Raw genomic sequence first — 21,508 nt, 5'->3', positions numbered from 1 at the left:
TTTAGGTAAATTTAACACCACAGGCTAAGTGAGATTTCTATTAATACAACATCATACAGTGATTATTTTAATAGTCATTTTAAATATCGAAAACTCATTTACAGCAATGTAATTGAGTGTAGTATGATATATCTGCTTTGTTTTGAAGGCAGAGGGCAGTATTGCTGTACAAATGGCAGTTCTAATGTGTTGAACAGTGCAGCAGAGTAATTAAATGTGAATTGACCGATCTGTCTTGAAAGCTTTCTATTGCTTCTGCAAATGCTTAAGTGTTGACGACTTACCACTTTATCGGAGTGAAATATTCTTTCATGTTCCAGAGTAAATGGTGTTAGAGGAGGCCTGTCAACCACCCTTATCTAAAATTGGGCCTGGCATTCAGACCCTGTCAGGGGAGAATATGTCAAGCTGGTGGACAGGTGGAGTTTAAATATATATTCTTTGTTCCCACTTGCCGCTTCTTCAACTAGAGAAGATTCAGCATAATATATTATTTGGTCTCATTTGCCTCTTACCATCGATAGACATTTTAGTGGTATTGAGCTGTCTGAAGGCAAACTGCAGATAATGATGAAAATGCAGTGTAACAGAATGCTAGAAACCGAATGTTCTTTCAAAAGTAAAGAGATGGACAGATGTGCAGTTGAAGAAAATTTATTTGAATTATGTGGTGAATTGTCTTTTAAGTGCTGAAATACAAGAAGCTAAGTGAGAAGAGGGAAGTTTGCAGGAACTTTCAAATAGAGAAAACCTCAAGTAATGAAAGGTATTATAACCATGCTGAAAACTATGTATTTAATTATTAGCTACCGTAAATGTAATGCATATGCAAGTCATGTTACAGAAACCATCTGATGAGCAACTTTTATTTGTACAGCTTGAACTACAATTCTCTTTGAGAATACAGCATTTATTCTCAACAAATACATCTTTATACTTTTAAGGTTGCAAACTAGTGTAAAAAACTAAATGTAGTGATTTTAAAGCAAAATGGTTAAAACAATGGGTTAAAAACTGTATTTTGAGTCTCTAATTTGTAAATTGTGAACGAGTCAGTTACAATATTCTAGATATGACTAATTTATAACCCCCTTTTATGTAATAAATAAATAACGTTTTGGACAGTTAACACAGTATTTCCAATAAGACCTTTACAAATTTGAGGTAATATTTACTAGTCTACAACGGATAAATTTAGTATTTCTAATACCGCATTAGATAAAATAATGAAATGTACATTTTTCTGATAATGTACATAATTTAGAAATGTACAAAAACACTCAAATGTCTACACATGCATAAAAGATTTGGGACATGTACATTGTCACTTAGTTTGTTGCACAACCTGGTTTGGACATTCTCAAATCTCTTGCATACTGTTTTATGTCTAATGCAGGCAGAGAAAAATGCAGAAAAACCATCACAAATTCACAGTACAACAGTTAGTAAGTCACAACATTTCTTTTCTGGTTCCATTCAGTAAATAGTGGTATTTTAATATTCTTGTTTAAAATCTCTCATGGCAACTTTTGGAGGCTCTCTCTATAGGGATCCTTAAGCTTAATAAAATAAACCTTTTATCTTCATATATCTCATTTCCATATTAAACCGTTCTCATAACAACTTTTTATATCAATTGTATATTATTTTTTTTCCAGCCATGTTATTCTTTGTCATGCAGGGGAGACTTTAAGACATTGAATGTGCATACAGCATCTGAGATTGTGATGCATGACACCTGGTGTTGAAGCATAAGTGCACTGGTGGATTTTATATTTGTTCTAGCCATTTAAAAGAAAAAGAAAACAGTATTGACCCATTTCGTAATGTCATAACTATTTGTTTATTCTCCAAAGATGAATATTACGTGCTAAATGACATATTCTGCTCTAGGATATGTGACATGTTTGTGAATGTGCACAATGTAAATTAGCCCTTATTATAGATGATTCGCTTCCAGCTGCATTAGATTTCAACAAAACTGTTAAATGCAGCAGTACCTTTCACAAACAAAGCAAATGCTTTATTTAATAATGTTCAGGCACTGGGACACACCGATCATTTGCGAGCACTCGGTCCAACTGCAGATGGCAACCATCTGAGTAGCTCAGGAGGGCTGCTCTGAAACTGGATAACGCAACAACAGAGCCGTTAATGGAGCGCAGTGCATCCTCACAGCTCCCCACGGTAGTTTCTTTCACCTGGATGGTTTTGGCTAGAAAAAGGTGTGTGTAATAATGCCCACAGTGTTTTTACAAGGGGAAAGAAACAGTTGAATTTAATAAATGCACTCAAAATTTGCAGAATAGAGGTAGGATATATAACAGCTTACCTTAGGCTTTGTCATCTCAAGACAAGATGTGAACAAAAAGAATTGCCAAACCAATGTTCAGGAATATAACCATGCAGATCATAATCGTGTTTGGCCCCTAACGGAAAAAAAGAGTTCACAACCGTTAGTGTCTGTTGTGTAAAGTATAATAATCAAATGATGGTGATCCAGGTGGCATTTACTTGTGGAATTGCTCAAAGGACACTTTACAGCACTTTACAGCAGTTTAGCTCCAACTCGAAATCATAAAAAAAGAAACACTCCTTTACCAGTAAATCAAGCCTTCGGGGTTGCTGGAAATTTCCAGGCAGGTGTGTTGGAGCTAAACTCTGCAAGAAGGTGGCCCTCCAGGAGCAAGATTGGACGCCGCTGTCTTAGAGCAGGAGTGTCCAATCCTGCTCCTGTAGGGCAAGTGTGTTGGGGTAGTTTGGAGCTAACCTCTACTGGCCCTCCAGGAGCAGGATTGGACACCCCTGTTTAAGAGGAACCATAAAATCCAAAAATAATTTTTTCAGATGCAATGAGTAAAAGTCCTTCTGCTTGCGAATTTTTTTCTTCTTCCATACTAGGAGCAGCTGATCGGTGTGGCGTATGCTCGGTGAGCCACAAGATGCTGCTGTGACGCAATGCAATACTGGGTTTCTGACGGACCACAAGGGGCTTTCTGAAGGTGAGAATTTGTTATTTTGAGGGTTCAGCCTTGAATAGATATGCCTGATTGTGAAAAATGTGGTCAGAGGATCAGGGCCAGATTTAAAAGAACACAATATGTCTGTGTTTCAGAGCAGTGTGTTTCTTTACTCAAGAGCTGTTTAGAAGAATGAGCTTTCTCAATTAATGGCCCAATGGAGGGACATCTGGAACTAAGATAGGCGGGCCACTGTACTCTAAATTGAGATTTACTGATTAATACAAGAAAACAGGCAAAGGTGTTAAAAATCAATTTTGTTGAATTTGTTTTTGTTATGCTATGCAAGTCTGGAAGTATTTCTGCAATCTTTGGGATGCCTAGTTGGATTCAAATATTTATTGAAAAGACCAATTGAGTCCTTACTTGTTATCACACAGAATATCAAGGTTTGATTTGTTAGCCTTACCTCATCTAGCTCCAGAGACTCTAGTGTGGCTTCACTAGTGGTTTTCACAATAGACCTCTGCCTCGCCTCAATTTTAGCCTCGACCTTGGCAACTGGTTTAGCAACCGGCTTGACAACAGGTTCTTTAGGTTCTGGTTTAGGCACTGACTTGGGCTCAGGCTTTGGTGCAGCTTTTGGGGCAGGGCTTGGTTCTCGTTTCGGTGAAGGTTTAGGCTCAGCCTTGTTGGTTAATTTCTTCTCCTCCCTGACTTCTGTCCAAGACCTAGGCTTGATTTCTGTCATCGAAGCTGGGCGCTCATTTACAGGCTCCCTTGTTTCAGCTCTATGTTTGACTTCAGCTGCCTTTGGCTCTGGCGTGACTGCTTTGTAGGACAGCTTAGGAGCAGGGTGAGGTGGTTCTTCTTCGTCAGTGGGGCGGACGAGGCTGGTTCTTACTGGTATTGCAGCAGGGACAGGTTCTGCTGCTTTTGACTCTGAGTCCATTATCTGCAGGGCTTTGATTTCCAGGTCCGAACCCTGCTCTGCTTTGGCACTTTGGCGGCTAGGGGTACGGGATGGGGCCTTGCTGCTGGGAGCAGAATGCTCCCCAGGAGGGGCTGCTGGAGCGGGAGCAACGACAGAAGTAGAAGACGGGGTGGTGGGTCTACTGCTTGGCCTACTACCTGCTCGACTGCTGCCTCTGCTACCACTGCCTCGACTGACCTTGTCTCCATTCCAGTTGCCAGGGCTCAAGAGATTTGGATCTTCCTTGCTGGGTGCCTGAGGGACGATGACTGGAGTGGGTGAGGGGGTGCGTGCAGAGGTGGAGCTTGGTCTTGTACTTTCCATCTCATGCATGAAGGGGCTCTCTGGGGGTGTTGGTTGGGAATCCTCACCCAACAAGGGCTCGTGCATCCCAATGTCCGTGTTCTCATGCCTCTCAGCAACCTCCTGCAGGGCTCGTTTTTTCAGATACTCAGGACCTGAGGGACACCATGTGATGCATGCATTATTACAATATAGGTTCAATAGATGATATTGATGCTGGCTGATTATAATTTAACACATTTTACACATACTATAATTATTGAATGATAGTTTTAAAGGTGCACTAATTAAATGCTAATGTTTTCCAGGCTTTTATTTGTGTTCCAATACAACCAGGAACCATTACAATTTGGCTCGCTGCTGCCCCCACAACATAAGTTGATGTTCTCTGGAAAATGTTGATGTTTGAGGTAAATTCATCTTAGGTTTATGTTTATTAACCTTTGATACCCATCTTGTGCAGAATAAAATATATTTTCTAATCACTGATATGACCACTGTATATTACATACACTTTTACAGTTGATATTTACAGATATTTATATTAATTTGGGGGAAAAAAGGTCAAAAGAACAATTCATTTCTTGAGATAAAAATGCTATCTTTATTTATTCTTTTTTTTTCAATCTTTCATTTTGCAATTCCTGACAATTGCTTAGTCTCTCAGATTCATGCTCAAAATATAGTATCATAAAAGAGTGGATGATAGAATAGACTGCATACTATAACTATTTTAGTTTTGATTAAAATTCTTACAACTGCTGGCAGTTATGAGATAATTGAAAGCGCATGCATTAATGTATTTGAGGGTATACTGAAGTCCGTGTGCCTCACTGTCTGTCTATCTCTGAATCTTTATCACATTATCACATTTCTATTCAATCATTTTCACAAAAGCGCAAAAGAGGCATATACTGTATTTTAAACACCGAAACACAAGACCAGGGTCTTGAATAACATGTTCAGTTTCAGGCTAACAAAGGCCAAGAATGCAACCATTCAGGGACAGAATAGAAGAAAATGAAATGTGATCGCTGTTCTTCAGCTTTGTCTAAGATTTTGGAGACAGACAGTGCCAAAATAAAACCATCAAGAGCTTAGCAGTGCCCTTCAGATGGACAGACAGGAACATGGTGAGCTGATGAGGGGCTTTTGTCCCAGCAATCTAATCCTGTTTCAGACACTAAGAGATGTTTGCATGTGTTCTTTAGGGACTTAAAACATTATTAGCGCATAGACTGTTCTGTAATGAATGCTGCCGTACTGCGAATCTGACTTTGTCTGGATTAACAAGCATACATGCTACATTTACTTCTCTGAGCTCACATCCGTTAATCAAACACACTGTCATTGGACCTGGAGGATCTTAACCAGCCTCTGCTCCTGTGGCCTCTGTTGATATACATTTAGCAAACAATGAAGTCTTCTACCTACCTGGTTGATGGAAGGAGGGAGAGAGCTCTCTGGCAACCACACGAGCTATACTAGACTCATTGTTAGAAGCGATAGCCGACTGTTCTGCGGCGTCACCTTTGCTTTTGGCATGGGCCGTTCTGTGAAGAGGGAAAAAGCATTCAGTCATTGGTATTAAATCAAATGCTGGGAAATCAAGCTAATGTTGTGGTCAAGAATGAGATTGGTGGGGGGAAATGGTGTGAAAACTTATATTTGCCCTTTAAAATTTTGTTATATAATGTGTTTACCAGGGTTGGGCACATTTCAGAATTGAAGAATTGTGTTCTGTTCACTTAATGAGTGTGAATTTGAACTCACAACTCACAGGAAGTTGAAATGGAATGAAAGAAACTGAATTGCAATTCATAGAAATTAAACAATGGTAATGCATTCTCGGAAGTGTTCTTCCACCCTGCTCCCCAATATTAAATATCATTAAAAAAAATATTGAATCTAAGTTGATATTTATAATTTAATAAATATCTATTTTTCATTTTATGTAAGAAACTACTTGTGTATAATGTTTACGTATACTTGTTTATGTATATTTGTATTGACAAACTTTTAGTACAAAAAATTGCAGCTACATGAATTTCTTTTAAATGTCAATTAAATACATTCTCAATTCTATTCTAAATGGTGTGCATCCTGCTTACATATTTGGCAGATGTTTTTAACCACTCGCAGTGTATTGAGAAAAATAATATTGTTTTATGTTTTTGTTTTGCTTGCTTGGCATTGTTGTTAACATACGCTACCAGTCGAGCCATAAGGACTGAGCATTTCTATGGCTTCAATAAAACCAAAATAGACATTTATTAGGACTGTATGTTAACACCTATCTACAACAGATGCATAAATGTAATATGTTGTGGCAGTGTTTCAGAGGTGCACTATTAAAGGAAAACCTTTATTAATTTCTACCTTTAAATTAATATTTTCATGTGGCGAAGATACCATCTTCAGTTCTCGTATAGTTGGACTATTTGTTATGTTATGAGAGGAAGGCATGTGACCTTTTTCCGTAATATTAGACGTGTATTTGTCTAATTTCAACCATATCTTACTAGTAGAACTAGAGCAACCTAAGACATCCTGCCTCGTCTTTATTTAGAGAGATGGGTTGGCAGTTGTCTGCACTATAAAAAGTAACGTTAACATCCCCTCAGCACTTAAGAATCCAATGCAGTACCCGTCCCAGTCAGTGCAGAAGAACAACAATAATACTGAAGAATGTTCCAGAGAACGCCCTACTGACCCAAGAGCTGCAAGTGTTTGGGTTGCTCGCCGTGTGTTTGACTTGAATACAAGAGGAAGAAGTGTGCTGGGGGGTCGTATGACAGGGGGGTTATTTATAGCAGAGGAGGGTGTCCTCTTCACCCATTGAGCCGAAACTAAAATAAATCACTCTTTTAACACCCTGCGCCTCACAGTGAGAGATGAGTACTGCTGTGATAGGACACGCTGCTTTAGAGAAGACCACCATTTATTCTTTACCGCATGCACTGATTACATTTTTGAAATAAATGATTCATCTGTTTTATTGGTGTTGGTCACATTAAGAATTACTGCACTGCAACGTTACAGTGCAGGCCACAAAACATTAGTCACAGCGTGATTTGGCAGTGCCTTATTATTATTTGTAACAACGCCTAAGTTTGCATTTAAAGTATATTTAAGTGCTTTTGTAACATGTCTGTCTTTACACATGCAGTAAAGCTTTACGAAACATTTCGTAAGTCACTTTGATTAAAAACTGCTTTGTAGTATTTACTCTGTGATATTTTCCATACTGTAATTTCATCCTGAGTTCAAAATAGCCCTACCACTTAAAGACAATGTACTGAGGGTGGCTGTAAGAGGAACGTTTAGAAAAGTTCAGACAGTCCCATTGATATGTCATAGACATACATTTACCGTAATGTCTGCATTAAATTCTTGGCAGGTGCTTTCATAAATTCTCTACTGTAACCAACTATTTCTTAATGCTGCCATGCATGTAGAAGAAGAAAACCCGATAAATTTAAAATAATGTTATAAAATCATGCTTTCAGCTGTAGCAATGTATTGTTCTGCATTACTAGGTTAGTTCCTTGTTGACAGATCTGTGATAGATGCCATTTTCTGCAAAGATATTAGAATGTGTGATGTCAGTAATAATGAAACCCATTGACTGTAAATTCATTAGCGTGCAAATCAAGTTTAGTAATGCTTCTCATGTGGGAATTACTATCCCACTGTATATGTATCTTTGCCATTTACACCGCATTACAGGTCAGCGTTCCTAAATATGTGTATGTATCAGAATAAACTTTTTTTTTTCTTTTATGTTTTTAATCACCGATTGTACTTAGATCAAAAGTTTTTTTGTGATGGTGTTGTCCCCCTCATCTTTAAAATTTTATCAGCTGACAAATTTCATATCACACCCTGACCTTTGCATGACCCGTCTTTACCATTAGAGCAGAAAGAATCAGTTCAATGACTTATGTTAGAATCACTCAGGTGATGAATGATAGTAAGCTACTGTACATGTAGTGGCAGCAGAAGTATTATCTGACATACATTCTCTCTAATCTCTGAATTGTTTTTTCTTTAGATCCATTATGTTTGCCATCCTTATTTTATTTGCATAAATAAGAACATATTTACTTAAAAATGCCACTGCATCATAGTCTATAATTATGCATCCGGGTATCATGTACTCTGATAATAAAATGAGCTCCAGTGCCTGAGTTCAGGATCTAAGCAGGGCGTTGTACATCTATATACTGCCAGGCTTCTCACTCATTTGCAGGATAGGCAAAATTTATATCCCATGAAATGATTCGACACCATTGCTGACACATTTTTTATGTGATACCATCAAGAGCTTTTTTGTACTGCTTTAGCAAGATCAGATCAAAAGAAAACAAGACTTTCTGGGTATATACTGTATAATCATATTTATATATATTAGATAATATACAATCTTTTATCTATGTTGGTTAATTATATATATTTCTGGAGGAATGTGAGGGTGGTAGATTACATCAAGTTCGTCTGTGTGAGTGTCTAAGAAGCTGAGGATAGAAGAGGCTATCAGCTGTTGCATTCCCCCATGATTGTGATATAGCAACAGTGCCTGTCCTTTTTTAGGCAGGCCTCCTTTTCTGACACCAGACCCATGTGCGTCATTTACACTCAGTGCCGTGGCCTCCCGAGGAGTCTCGTCTTCCCTCTGCTGTTCTAAATACACTATGATTAGAGCAAAGGGGCTAACCGGCACCTGGACCCCACTGAACAAACTCTACGGCCAACAGTTTTCGTTTCTGATCTCGCCACACTGGCAGAGGGCAAGGAAGTCTGGCACAGATAGGACAGGGGTGTTCTGCACATAAGACTCCCAATGAGAGATTTTGTAAATTGTGTTTTGTAAATAAGTGTGTTTAATAAAAATAAAAAAGTTTTACTTGGTAAAAAAAAAAAAAAAAAGAAAAAAGATAGGACAGGGGGTTGCAGATTTGGGATTAAAATAGTTAAAAAAAAAATATATATATATATATTTTTTTTTTCTCTTTACTTTACTTTACTTTCACTTCACTTTTATTTTATTTCACTTTATTTATTGTACTCTATTTAAATATTTTATTTTATTGTATTCCTATTGTGGGCCATAAATCATGAGAAGGATCCCACCTAGCATATAGCCAAGCATTGTTGCCTGATTCATTATATAAAAAAAATAATCATAATAAGAAATACCTTGATTTTTAGTTGTTTTAACTTATTTTCATGCTTGTTTTGTCTCATTATTTGAAGTCCCCTAGAGTGCCCCGGCCCCCTAGTTGAGAACCACTGTAAATTATAGGGTATTGGGATTTTTTTTATATGAACCATTCAGAAGTAGAATAAAAGTGTTTCTGTTTCTGCTTATCACACTTCGACCTACTGAATGACAACAGAAAAGTTGCTGCAGTTCACTGTAGACAGTTGTGTGTTTGTTTTGATTTCCGGTTGTTCTCTCTGATTTGTCTGGTTGGGTGTTAGGAGTCTGTTTGTCTCTTTCCAATAATGATCTATAAACAATGATCTGGCATTGTATTGTTTTTGTTAACAATAGGCTCCTTATTTGAATGTTATTGTATGAAGGTAAAATGATGCCAAAAAGATTTGCATGCGCAGGGTAAGATTTATGAAAGTGTACATAAAAGCATAAGAGAAGCTTTGTAAATCCCCTTTCAAGTGTAAGAAAAAAAAATACCAATCAGATAAAATCAGTAAATCAAGAGTCAGTGAGAACCTTATTTGATTGGCTACTTAAAGACGATGGACCCGCCTTCCCCCTCATGCTTGCAAAACTCCAATGAGAGAATCGTGCCAAAACTGTAAGTGTAGCTAAAAGAAAGACGGAACAGTATATATCGGGTTATTTCAGGAACTTTTCGCCTATACGTACATTTAGAAATTTGCAATAGTTCATTTTTTTTACACAAAGGTTGGTAGCTTTACGCAGTCAATCTGTTTTGCAGTTCTTGATAATGTTGTTTTCACTTGCAAATCGCTGTTAACAGGGTTGCAATGCTTTTGGACATATTTTGGCGGAAAAAAAACTGTAAAACGGAAGTCAGAAGATTACAGATCTTATTTATTTTGCGTTAACATGAAGCTGAAGTTTCAAAATACATGACTTACACTTACCAAAAAAACACACACACACAAAAAAACAGTAAAATGCTGCAAAAATGTTTTTCAAACACTTGAAGTTGATTTACATCTTTACAAAGCCCCCCTTGGGCATGCAAATTTACTTTACACTTACATTCTTATGTACACTTTCACAAATCTTACCCATGTACATGCAAATCATTTTGGCATCATTTACCTTCATATATTCTGTCAGATGTGAATGTTTTGCTTATGTATAAGGAATGAGAACAATGAAGCCTTGTTTTTTGTTCCTAAAATGTGGCCTTTGATTGACTAGTTTTCTTGTCATTGTGTGCATTCTGGTTTAAGTCTGCTGTCAGGTTGTCGTCTTTAATACTGCATGAAATCATTTTTATGGGATGAGCATCAACAGCATGCATTTGATGACTGAGAACCTAGGGCTGTTTGTCTTTGGTTTGTGAATCTCCTTACAAGGAGGGAAGATTTGATCAAAGCCGCTGCACCTGAATTTGGCTCGCTGTTTATAACCGTTAGCATCTGATAAACTGCAGATGCTGTCAGGACTGTGTGGAAATCTAAATATTTTATCCTGGAGGGAAGCTGTATTATTAGTGTCAGTGCGTTAGACTCCTCTTTATCATGTCTGGAGTTAGGCCTAGCCACCAAGACGCCACGAATAGAATAGCTTGGAGCATGTGGCCTGCTTTGAGACTGTTTGTTTCTGCATTTGGACAGACTTTCTGGAAACCAACACCAAGGTGGTATCAGGATGTTTTTTTGTTCTCCCACAAAGCACATCCTCTGGCTGACAACTCTGTGTAAGTGTTGACATATTAGTTATCTATCAATTCATTGGGGGAAAATGTATATTTAGTTTTTTATAATTATATATTAGTTATATAATATACACTGCCTGTTAAAAGTTTGGAATAATAAATTTTTTAAAATGTTTTTGAAATAAGTTTTTAATGCTCTCTATATAACTGCATTTATTTGATCATAAATACAGTAAAAAAAACGTACTATTGTTTTTATTATTACAATTTACAAGAACCTTTTCATTTTAATACATTTTCAAATATAATTTTTTTCCTGAATTCTCATTATCATTACTCTAGTATTCAGTGTTGCGTGATCCTTCAGAAATCATTCTTACATATAATATTATTATTATTTTTACTGTATTTTTCCTATTATTAAATTTTTATACTGTCTTGATCATTCACTGTACATTATCCCTTATGTATATGTGTATAAAGGAGGATATATTATATGTATAAAACAATGTACACATTCATATATTGAATGCATTCAATTTCAATTATACACCCTAACAAAAATGCAATTTGCAATTATGGCCAGTTCCATTATTTACCTTGAGTTGGCGATTTCGGCCTTCTGTTTTGCTATGGCAGCTGCCCTCTGGGCTCCCTCCACACTTCGCTCCACTTTCTGCTTAATCTTAGTGCCCTTCAGCTGAATCACCTTCTTCTTAGCAGACTTCACCAGCAGGTTGTTAACATACTTGCCTTCTTCTTTTCCACCCTCAGCGAAAGTGGTGCACCCATAACCGTGACGTTGGTTGTTCAGCCATTCGCCCTCATATTTAAGCCCACTAGAACGTTCACTGATCCCATAACCTGACCGCTTGTCGTTTTTCCACTCTCCAATGTAGACTTCAGTGGTGGTGGCGTCAATGTCCGACTCCACGGGGGGAAACTCTTGACCTTCACCTTCCCCTTCGCTCTCACCCAGGCTGATGGTGGAGTTGGCATCGCTGGCGGCGGAGCTAAGAGCTGACTCACTCCGCAAAAAGCTGATCTTGCTCTTCTGGCTAGAGAGGGATGTGCGGGAGTCAGACTTCTTCAACTTGCCAAGAAGTGAGCCACGGCGGAAGAGGCTTCTCTTCTTGGGCTTGACCGCATCTGGGTCCACTTGCAGTGTGAGGACGAAGCCGCCACGAGATGGGCCCAGAGGCATGGGCGCGTTGACCATGGTCTCCTGGCCGGATGCGTTGGTGGCGGTGATGACCGGGACGTCCTGCTGCAGGAGCGTCCCATTGCTGTGTTCACTGCGCAGGGAGCTCAGAGAGTTCCGCAGAGGAGAACGCACCACTGCTGCCATGCCGTAGGGAACGCTCTGACGCACCCCATAGCCGTGCCGCATGCCACCAGTGAACTGGCCCTGGAAGGTACCTGTATTGCCAAAGACATTAATCAGGCAACGTTAAAAACATAGTTCACCCAAAAATGAAACCTGTTTCAAACCTGTATGACTTATTTTCTTCAGTGGAACAGAAATGAAGGTATTTTGAGTACATAAAAAGATTATTGGAGAACATTTTACAAGAAATGCCATTTTAGTCTTTCTACTTTCTACAATAATTTTTATGTCATTTAATTACAGTTACTTCTTATTAAATACTATATGGATTATAGAACAAATCTATATAAAACAATAGTGGATTTAGCATACAATCAAAATTGTATATCTTATGTTAAAGTGTATGTTTTTAATGTAACCTTCTCCCTTTACACACTTTGGTAAATTCAATAATAATTTATGCAATTGTATATTGTTTTTTTGAAATAATTAAAAGTGCAGTTTTGTATCTATCTTTTTATTGTTCGACTGGTTGAGGTTGATGTGTGATTTAGGAAGTAATTAGTTATCCAACACTTTTTAGAGGGAGTAATTAGTACAGTAATCTAATCACACTGTTCAAGATGTAATTAGTAGCTAGTATTTCATTACATTTTTTTTATATAATGAATCAGGCAACAATGCTAGGAGTACCCAACACTGCCTATATGTTACGTTTCAGTCCACTGATAATGGAGATTCAAATAGAAGTGTCTTTATTAACACAAAGTAAACCCAGGTAATCCACAATAAGGCAAGCACAAACACATGAACAATACCAGAAAACGAACTGAATGCAAGGAGGAACTTAAATACACAGAGATAATGAACTGAATACAGACAGGTGTGCTCGTTAAATGAATGTCCATGACAACTGATTAGTGGCGGGAAACTGAAATAAAGGAAACAGGTAACAGAAGAGAAACAAACTAAAAGTCCATGAAAATGAAACTAAAGGTAAACTAAACATAATGGTGACAGAACGCCCCCCAACGGAAAGGCGCGGCTTTGAGTCGTAATAGATGGACAGAGGGGTAGGGAGGGCGGGGGCTCTGGAGGTTGACGAGGGGCTGGCGAAGAACCAGACCTAGGCCGCTGGGACTGAGGCAGAGCAGACGGCAGAACGACCCCTGGGAGAGCTGATGGTGGACACAGCAATGGAGGGTCTGACGGTGGAAGGAACCATAAAGGAGGCCATGGAAGGATGACGCAGGTGGAAGCGCAGAGCACAGATGGTTCACAAGCCCACGGCAGAATCAATGGTAGGAGGAGCCAGGGTGGAGTTAGAAGCCCGACCGCCAGCGATGGAGCCGAGAGATCTGGAGACACGAGTGAAGCCGGGGCGATGACAGAACCGGAAGACACCGTAGGATCGGGCGGAGCAGCAGCAGCGAAGGGCCAATGAGGTGGAGCCAGGGTACCGGTGGACTGAGGAAACTCGGATGCGACCGAGGACCAACGTGGATCTGGAGGGAAGGCAGAGCCTAATGGAGTCGAAGGGGTGGAGGGATGAAGCACACGAGTCCCGGAAGTCCGCACAGGCAGAACAAGGTGGAGCCGAGGGACGCGGGTGCCCGGTGGAGCCGAGAGGGCGAGGAGCCAAGGTGGAGCCGACAGGTCGTTGGGCCAAGGTGGAGTTATGGGAATGGTGGCTCGAAGCAAAGCCAGGGGATCCACACACCAAGGCAGAGCTGGTGCCCAGCAGATCCAATACGGCAAAACTTGAAGGGTAAATGCAATGGTGGAGTCGAGGGACTGGAGGGCGCCAGTGAAGGTGGGGCCAAAAGACCAGCTAGCCTGGCCGGAGGAAGTGGGAGAAGGAGGCAGGGTGGGTGTATTATCCACAACAATGAAGTCTTTAAGCTGGGAGAGACCAGCGGCGATGGCGTTTTTGGCCTCGGCAGAACCAGTGGAGAAACAGTCTTAGAGCTGAACAGGACCAGCGGCGATGAAAGGCTTTGTACTGGGCGAATCAGCGGAGGAAGGTTCCAGGTTCTTTTTCCCATGTCTGGTAAGTCAAGGGGGCTATAAAAGTTCGCCCCATTCCAATAAAGAGATTTTATGGTCTCGTCATCTAAGTTGGATCTTGCTGTCAGTTGACTAAAGCAGGAAGAGTAAGAGTCCAAGAGAGATTCTTACTGGCTAAGTTGATGAGCGTCGCTGCAAAATCCATTTTCTTCTCAATTTGGTGGTCACGTTACAGACCAATGATGATGAAGAAGATTCAGATAGAAGTATTTTTTATTAAAACACAAGTAAACAATGATGCGAGACCGTGTGCAAGCACAAACAATACCAGACAACGAACTGAATACAAGGAGGAACTTAAATACAGAGAGATAATGAACTGAATACAAAACAGGTGTGCTCGTTAAATGAATGTTCATGGCTGAATCCGAAATCACCCCTAAACACTCAATCCCTATTCCCTACATTAGTCCACTATACAGTTTACTTGAAGGACTGAATGGAAACGAGGGAGCGAGTTCAGACAGTCGTTGAGTGTACATTGGCTGTACACTCGTTATTGCGGTGCAATGTTGAATGAGTGTACTCGATAACGTCCACTATGGTTTTGGACACCACTACAAATGGATGTCCCCTGGAATAATGCCCTATATGAGGGTATAGGGGGCGATTTCGGATTCAGCCCATGACAACTGATTACTGGCAGGAACAGGAAACAGAAGAGAAACAAACTAAAAGTCCATGAAAATGAAATTAAAGCTAAACTGAACATAATGGTGCCACTATAACAATAATTTAGGTTAGGATCCACACCAAGGGACGATAATGTAAAAAAATTTAAGAGTGCACTGCATTTTTTCCATCTGCTTTTAAATGCTTGCATTCTTTAAAGTCAGGTGGATTCTGATTGGCTGCCAATGTTTTATTGTTCATCTTATCATCTGAAAAAATAAAACGTTCTGAAAGTGATTCCAATGATATTGTTCTTCTTTGCCATTATAGTTGCAGTGTGAACTTCTCTATTCTCGTGGAATTAGAAAGATCATTAAAACGATATAGTTATCCTTATAGCTATCGTCTTTGGTGAGAACGGGCCGTTTACCGTTTCTTTAATTATCTGGGAAATTTACAAGCAATTTGTGAGTGAAAACGGTTTCAAAGTAAATCCTACATAATTTTATACAGTTAAAGTCAGTGGTCTCCAATGTTGTTTTGGACTCCACTGACATTCTTCAAAACATAATCTTTTGTGTTCCACAGAAGTAAGAAAGTCATACAGGACATAAGTGAGTAAATGATGACAGAACTATCATCCCTTTAACTAAACTTCAGATTGTATTACAACACTGCATTGTATTCAAATTCAGGTTACCCGTAAGCTCATTGTCACTTCAGGCATGAGAGACAATGGTATTTGCAGCGGTACAACTGCTAGCGTGCTGTGTCTTTCATAACTACCTCTGGGGTAATAAACCACGTGTGGTTATTTATGTCATGGGGGCTTGTGGGTCTAGTCCTGTCATGCAACACATGTCTGAGATCCATCAGTCCGCAGGGATTGGTAAGGCTATTTATTGTGCCTTTATACATACAGTGCTGCACTAGCACTTAACATTACTAATAGTGATGACTCAGCTACCAGGTCAATAGGTACAGTATATAGGAAAACACATACACTCTTAAAATGATGTAATTGCATCCTTTTCAACCAAAAAACAGTGGCCGCAGAATGTATTTGGACATTTAGCCAAACTTTGAAATCTATGAATTTTAATTCAATTTTAGTGGATAAGTCAGTTTTCTACAGGTATTTTTCATCACAGTAGCTATAAACATATTTCACTAATGTTTGATGAACCCAAAGTGTCCACTTGTATTGTTGTCAAACTGTATATTTTTGTTATATTGTAAAATATAATATGTTATAAATAATGTATAATCTTATATTATATCCTAATGTTATTTTATTTAATGTTTTATTTGAAAAATGTCCATGTGCTGCTTGGTTTAATATTTTGCTATTTAAGGCAATAAATACAATCTTAAGTGTGGCTTCAGCATCCAAATACTTGTCACAGTCACTACTGTACATGCGCATGCAAAGCTAAATCTATAATATCAAAACTGCTGATTAGCCCCAAACATAACACTGTGGTGTTGTTGAAAGTGACACTTAATTTACATAAGACTAAACATTTAAAGGATTTAAAAGAAGGGGTCAGTCGTAATGTGGCTCAACAAAAGAAAAACAACTTGGCCACTAGTGAATGAGCCTTTTTATTTGTACTCACACCACACGTCTAAAAAGAACAGGATTTGTGACACTAATTTGTAACCACCCTCCATTCTGCACTGGCAAATGTTTCTTAGCAATAGGCATTTACCCAAAAGGCCATCTGTGGCAACACCATGGGTCCATCAGTGCAAGCCTCATGTGTGTACTACTAACATGTATTCAGTGAATGACTGTTCATCTGAATGTAATAAAGATTTATTTTTTAGATATATATTCATATGAATCTTTTAGCCATGTAAAAGGATCACTGTTGGGGAAAGTTACTTTTAAAAGCAATGCGTTACATTGCATTTCTCTCTTAAAAGTAGCCTAACTAATTGCATTACTTAGTTACTTTTTATGGAAAGTAATACAGTACATTACTTTTGCGTTACTTTTTCCTCACCTGGGCTGGGCTTGCTTGCTTGTTTTTAATGTAAATTTAGAGGCCCTTTCACACCAAAAGTGAAATAAATAAGCCTCAGGCTGAAGGAAATGCAAATTCACGTCTGTACGGTAAAGAGCGCAACTCAAACAAACCTTTCAGCTGTGCTGCCATTCTGGATTGCAGAAGATTAGGACAAAGTAGAAGAAAGTTTGACACTCTTTCTTCAGCAATAAAAACAACAGCAACCACAACAAAAAGAAACACAAACGTGATGTTTATCTAAAGTCATTTTTGCTTATTAGTGTAGTTGAATTGGATCATCGAAGGTCAGCAGCAAAACATACACGGTTAATAAAGTGAGATTAAATACATAAAGTAGGCCTATATTTGTGATATTTAGCATATTTCATTATTCCAGGTTTGTGTAATATTCTGAGTTTGCATTTCCTGTTTTTATTCATTTTGAGGAACACTGAATCTTTTTTTGTGCAAGTGAGATGAGTAAATGATGCATGCTCACATATAAAACTACAATAACCATCATGTTCACACAACGCCTGCACTTCTGATTTCTTTCAACATGGGAGAACTGTCAGTCAATAAATAGGAAAACAAAACGGCTTGTGTTACTAATTTTAAAAAGTAACTGTTACTTTTAAGTAACTTTGTGAATTTAGCCTAAAAGTAATGTTACTTTACTAGTTACTTGAAATAAGTATTGTATAGAAATTACAGTATATAGGCTAGGCTATGAGGATTTTAATTTTCTTCACACAGTGATATGATCTTTCTAAAATATTATTTTTAAGACACAAGTTAAGACATTTTACACAAAATTGGATTGAAATGCAAAATAACAATTTCCAAGATGACTTCTAGATGTTTCTTGATACATTAAACGTATAAAATAACAAGGTAACGTGACAAACATAGTGAAGTAATGAAGGCTACCGTGAAACGCTTACCGTAGGCCTACAATACAGTTTAACTTAGCTACCATTTAAAAATTAGATGAGTAAAGTTCGTAAACGAACTTGGAAGTTGACTTGAGAAAGCTAGACCAGAAAGTTTTTAACCGCTTTAAGGTTTTGAGTTTACAGGTTTTAATTTTATTCAGATAGTATTCACTAAATTGTGTATTATTCCATCCACTCCAGTATTCCATTCTAAATGTAGTCACTGTATTTAGTGCACTAGCTAGGCTACTTTTTAGCGTGCTACACACCGCGACCAGTGTACTGGAACAAACGCCACCAGGTTAATTTGATTCTCGAACGAATTCTGAGCCGGTTCCTTTTTTGGGGGATCAAAATCACTGAATAAATTTCACTCAATTTAATTATATATATATATATATATATATATATATATATATATATATATATATAGAATAGCCTATTACCACATTTCTGTTAGTTTAGTATTTTTGTTAGTTAGAAGGCTACTTTTGGCATTAGCCAACATTTAGCCTATTTTTGATTTGTATTTTGTATGTATTTTTTTAAATTCTGAAATCATCCTCTGTTCTAATTTAGTACAGACATACTAAGGACAGTAAATACAAGACAGTAAATAGCATTTTTCCCTTTGAGGATTTTAAGTACACTGTAAAAAAAAAAAAGTTGCTGCTTTAAATTTTTAAGTACACTCAACTTGGATGTTTAAGTAATCTCAACTTAAATTTCATTAAACTGACTTAATAAACGAGTTGCATCTTGTATAACTTCTGTATTTTTTTCATGGCTTGACTTATTTCGATGAGTTAAAGCAATGTAAAAACATATGTTAACATAACGTATTGATCATATCATGTTTTACAGTGTACTCGTTTTAAGGACTCAATTCCAGTCGGAATTGGAAACCGACTCCTTGAACTCCTCACCCCCGATGTAGGCATTGCGTTACACACTAACCCTGGTCTTAAAATGTCAGCTCACAGTATGCAGTTTGCACTCACAAAAGTACATTCTCCGACCTTACCGCCATCCGCATAGGTCTCCGTGCCATAACCATCCTGCAGTCCATTATTCCAAGTGCCCTCGTATCTGGCACCGCTGCCCTGACTGATGCGCGTCCCGTATCTGCCTTTGAATCCGTGCGTCCACTCTCCCTTGTAGATCCAGTGTCCTTTGGTCTCCAAACCTAGACCATGACGCTTGCCCTGGGACCAATACCCCTCGTATGTGTTTCCACTCGGCCAGGTGTAGACTCCCACCACCTCGAACCCGTAATTCCAGGAACCGGAGAACTCTCCTTGTCCTTTCGGTCCGGTACAGATCCCGTGCCCGTGCGCTTTACCTCCCTCCCAGCCTCCACAATAAGCTCCGCCATCATCGAACTCAAAGCGACCTCCGCTCATCACTCTCAATGCAATTACTCCTAACTTTTGAAACTTTCAGATATGACTGAAAATCAACAACAACGAACGACTTAATCTCTATCGGGCGCTGTGAAATCCATCTGTCGAATTCCATAGATGCGTAAAATGGAGAGAAGATCTTTTCCTGGTGCTGAACTTGTAGAATCGTCGTATAGGCTCATCATTTGTTGATAGGTAGGCTATATCCTTAAAATAAACGTCCTAAAGCTTGACGTTGAAATGAGTTGGGAGAGGGAGGATTGTTTTTGTTTGTTTGTTTTTAATTTTTTTGTTACATGATATTGTTTGAGTTTATCTATTTAATCGAATTGTCGAGCCAGTGGTCTTTCATGGCTTTCAACCCCTCTCCCCTCTCCCTGCCTCCCCTCTTTGCACTTGGTGCTGCTGGAAATGTGTTTGCAGTCCCAACAAGGCTACCAGATCCCAACACAGTTCCAAAAATACAGGCCAATCGGCCCTCAGCACCCAGGCACTTTTAAAAGCGCTGCCAGATCACTTGCAGAACAGGGTTTGGGCTCAATGTCCATATCAGGGGTCGGTGGAGTCTGTGTCTGTTATTTTAAGTGTTCATTTTTTAGTTTATAAGTTAAATAGAAACTGTTAATGCAGTGCATCCTTTAGCTATACAGGGCACACTGCTACACACTTTTTAAGAGCAATAAAGACAAAACGAAAAGGGAAAAGTGAGTGCACCTCATACAGTAAACAGATCATCCAGTCACTATAGGTCAATATTTGACCTTTTGTGTTTTGCAGAGTTTGACTGTGTAACATCAGTCTAATAGTGCAATAAAAATGACAAATATCATATTGCATCTAAAATGATTTATGTTGTATTTTATATTGGTATTCTGATTATTCGTTCATTCATTTATGTGTTTGTTTGTTTGTTTATTTATTTATAAGATCTTTATTTTATTCTCCTCGTTTTTCTTTTAATTTTCTTTGTTTTGCTAACCTTACATTTTTTTCACTTGTTTTGTACTTATGAAATATCATATCCTACATGTTAACAAGCATGTAAATTAAAGCTTTGTTGACTCTGATTCGATAAAGCAAATGTCTATAGACACTGATGTTGTTGTTTTTTAGTATTTTAAACAGAATATTTATTTATTTAGGCTATTATTTATTTGTAATAGGCTATTTACTATTTATTTTTTCCTTTTATTTTAGTCTCATTTTTCTTCTTTTCATTTTCTTCTTTGTTTACTTAACCATGTATTTTTTCCATTTTGTCTGTGTTTCCTAACACTTTTTTATACTTGTGAAATATTATAGCCATGTAAAAAAAAAAAAAAAAAAAAAAAAAAAATGAAAGCTTTATTGACCGGAAACAATAAATAACTAAACGTCTATAGACACTGGTGTTGTTTTTACAGTAGTTTCAAATATGTAGCTATTTAAATATTTATTAATAATATTTTACTGTTTTTTTTATTATTATTATTGTCCTTTTTCTTCATTTAATTTTCTTGAAGTTTAAAATATATATATTTTCTCTACGGTAAATGATTTGTCAGTCTTGGTCTTAGTCGAGTGATTGTTGAACAGAGGCCAGCTTGCACTCATTATCCACGCTGATAATGCTGACAGAGAAACCGGTATCAGCTCCACTTGATTTCACAGAAGAGATTTAACATGAGTGAAGGGAAACCGCGCCCTCTGCTGGTTTCGGTTTAGTATTGCGGTTGGCGGATGTAATTACAGCAATATTCATTTTTACTCAATCTTTATTTAACAGAACACGACACCACATCGTTTGAGACCAATATTTCAGTCAGTTTATTTTGCATTTTAAAAACATTTATTGTATCCAATTATTAGGCCAGTATTTATTAACAAACAAACAAAAAAAAACATTAAAATGCCATTCATACAGAAAGTTACTTGAACACACCTCTTTAATGATGGGATTTCATTTTTTTCATTATTTGCTATTATCTAAAGTAAAATAATGTTTAGACTGTTCACCATTCAAGGATCATATTGTAATAAAGACAAAGAACCTGTA

At 38.0% G+C, this 21,508-nt stretch overlaps 1 protein-coding gene across 1 annotated transcript; it reads right to left on the bottom strand.

Annotated features, from left to right (window-relative positions):
• Positions 1-638: 638 nt before the first annotated feature.
• jph2 (junctophilin 2) lies at positions 639-19,903 on the bottom strand. The gene is made up of 6 exons (XM_079587896.1): positions 19,095-19,903; positions 11,717-12,536; positions 5,671-5,789; positions 3,430-4,391; positions 2,333-2,429; positions 639-2,215 (listed from the first exon to the last, which is right to left on the bottom strand). The coding sequence occupies exons 1-5, from the start codon at positions 19,471-19,473 to the stop codon at positions 2,349-2,351; spliced, it is 2,361 nt and encodes a 786-aa protein (XP_079444022.1). The 5' UTR covers positions 19,474-19,903; the 3' UTR covers positions 639-2,215; positions 2,333-2,348.
• Between the last annotated feature and the right edge of the window lie 1,605 nt (positions 19,904-21,508).

Source organism: Phoxinus phoxinus (genome assembly GCF_949152265.1).
Source record: "Phoxinus phoxinus genome assembly, chromosome: 18".
In the NCBI taxonomy this organism is placed as follows: Eukaryota; Metazoa; Chordata; class Actinopteri; order Cypriniformes; family Leuciscidae; genus Phoxinus; species Phoxinus phoxinus.
Note: the sequence above shows the minus strand (reverse complement) of the source record. Positions and strands in the feature narration are given on the sequence as shown.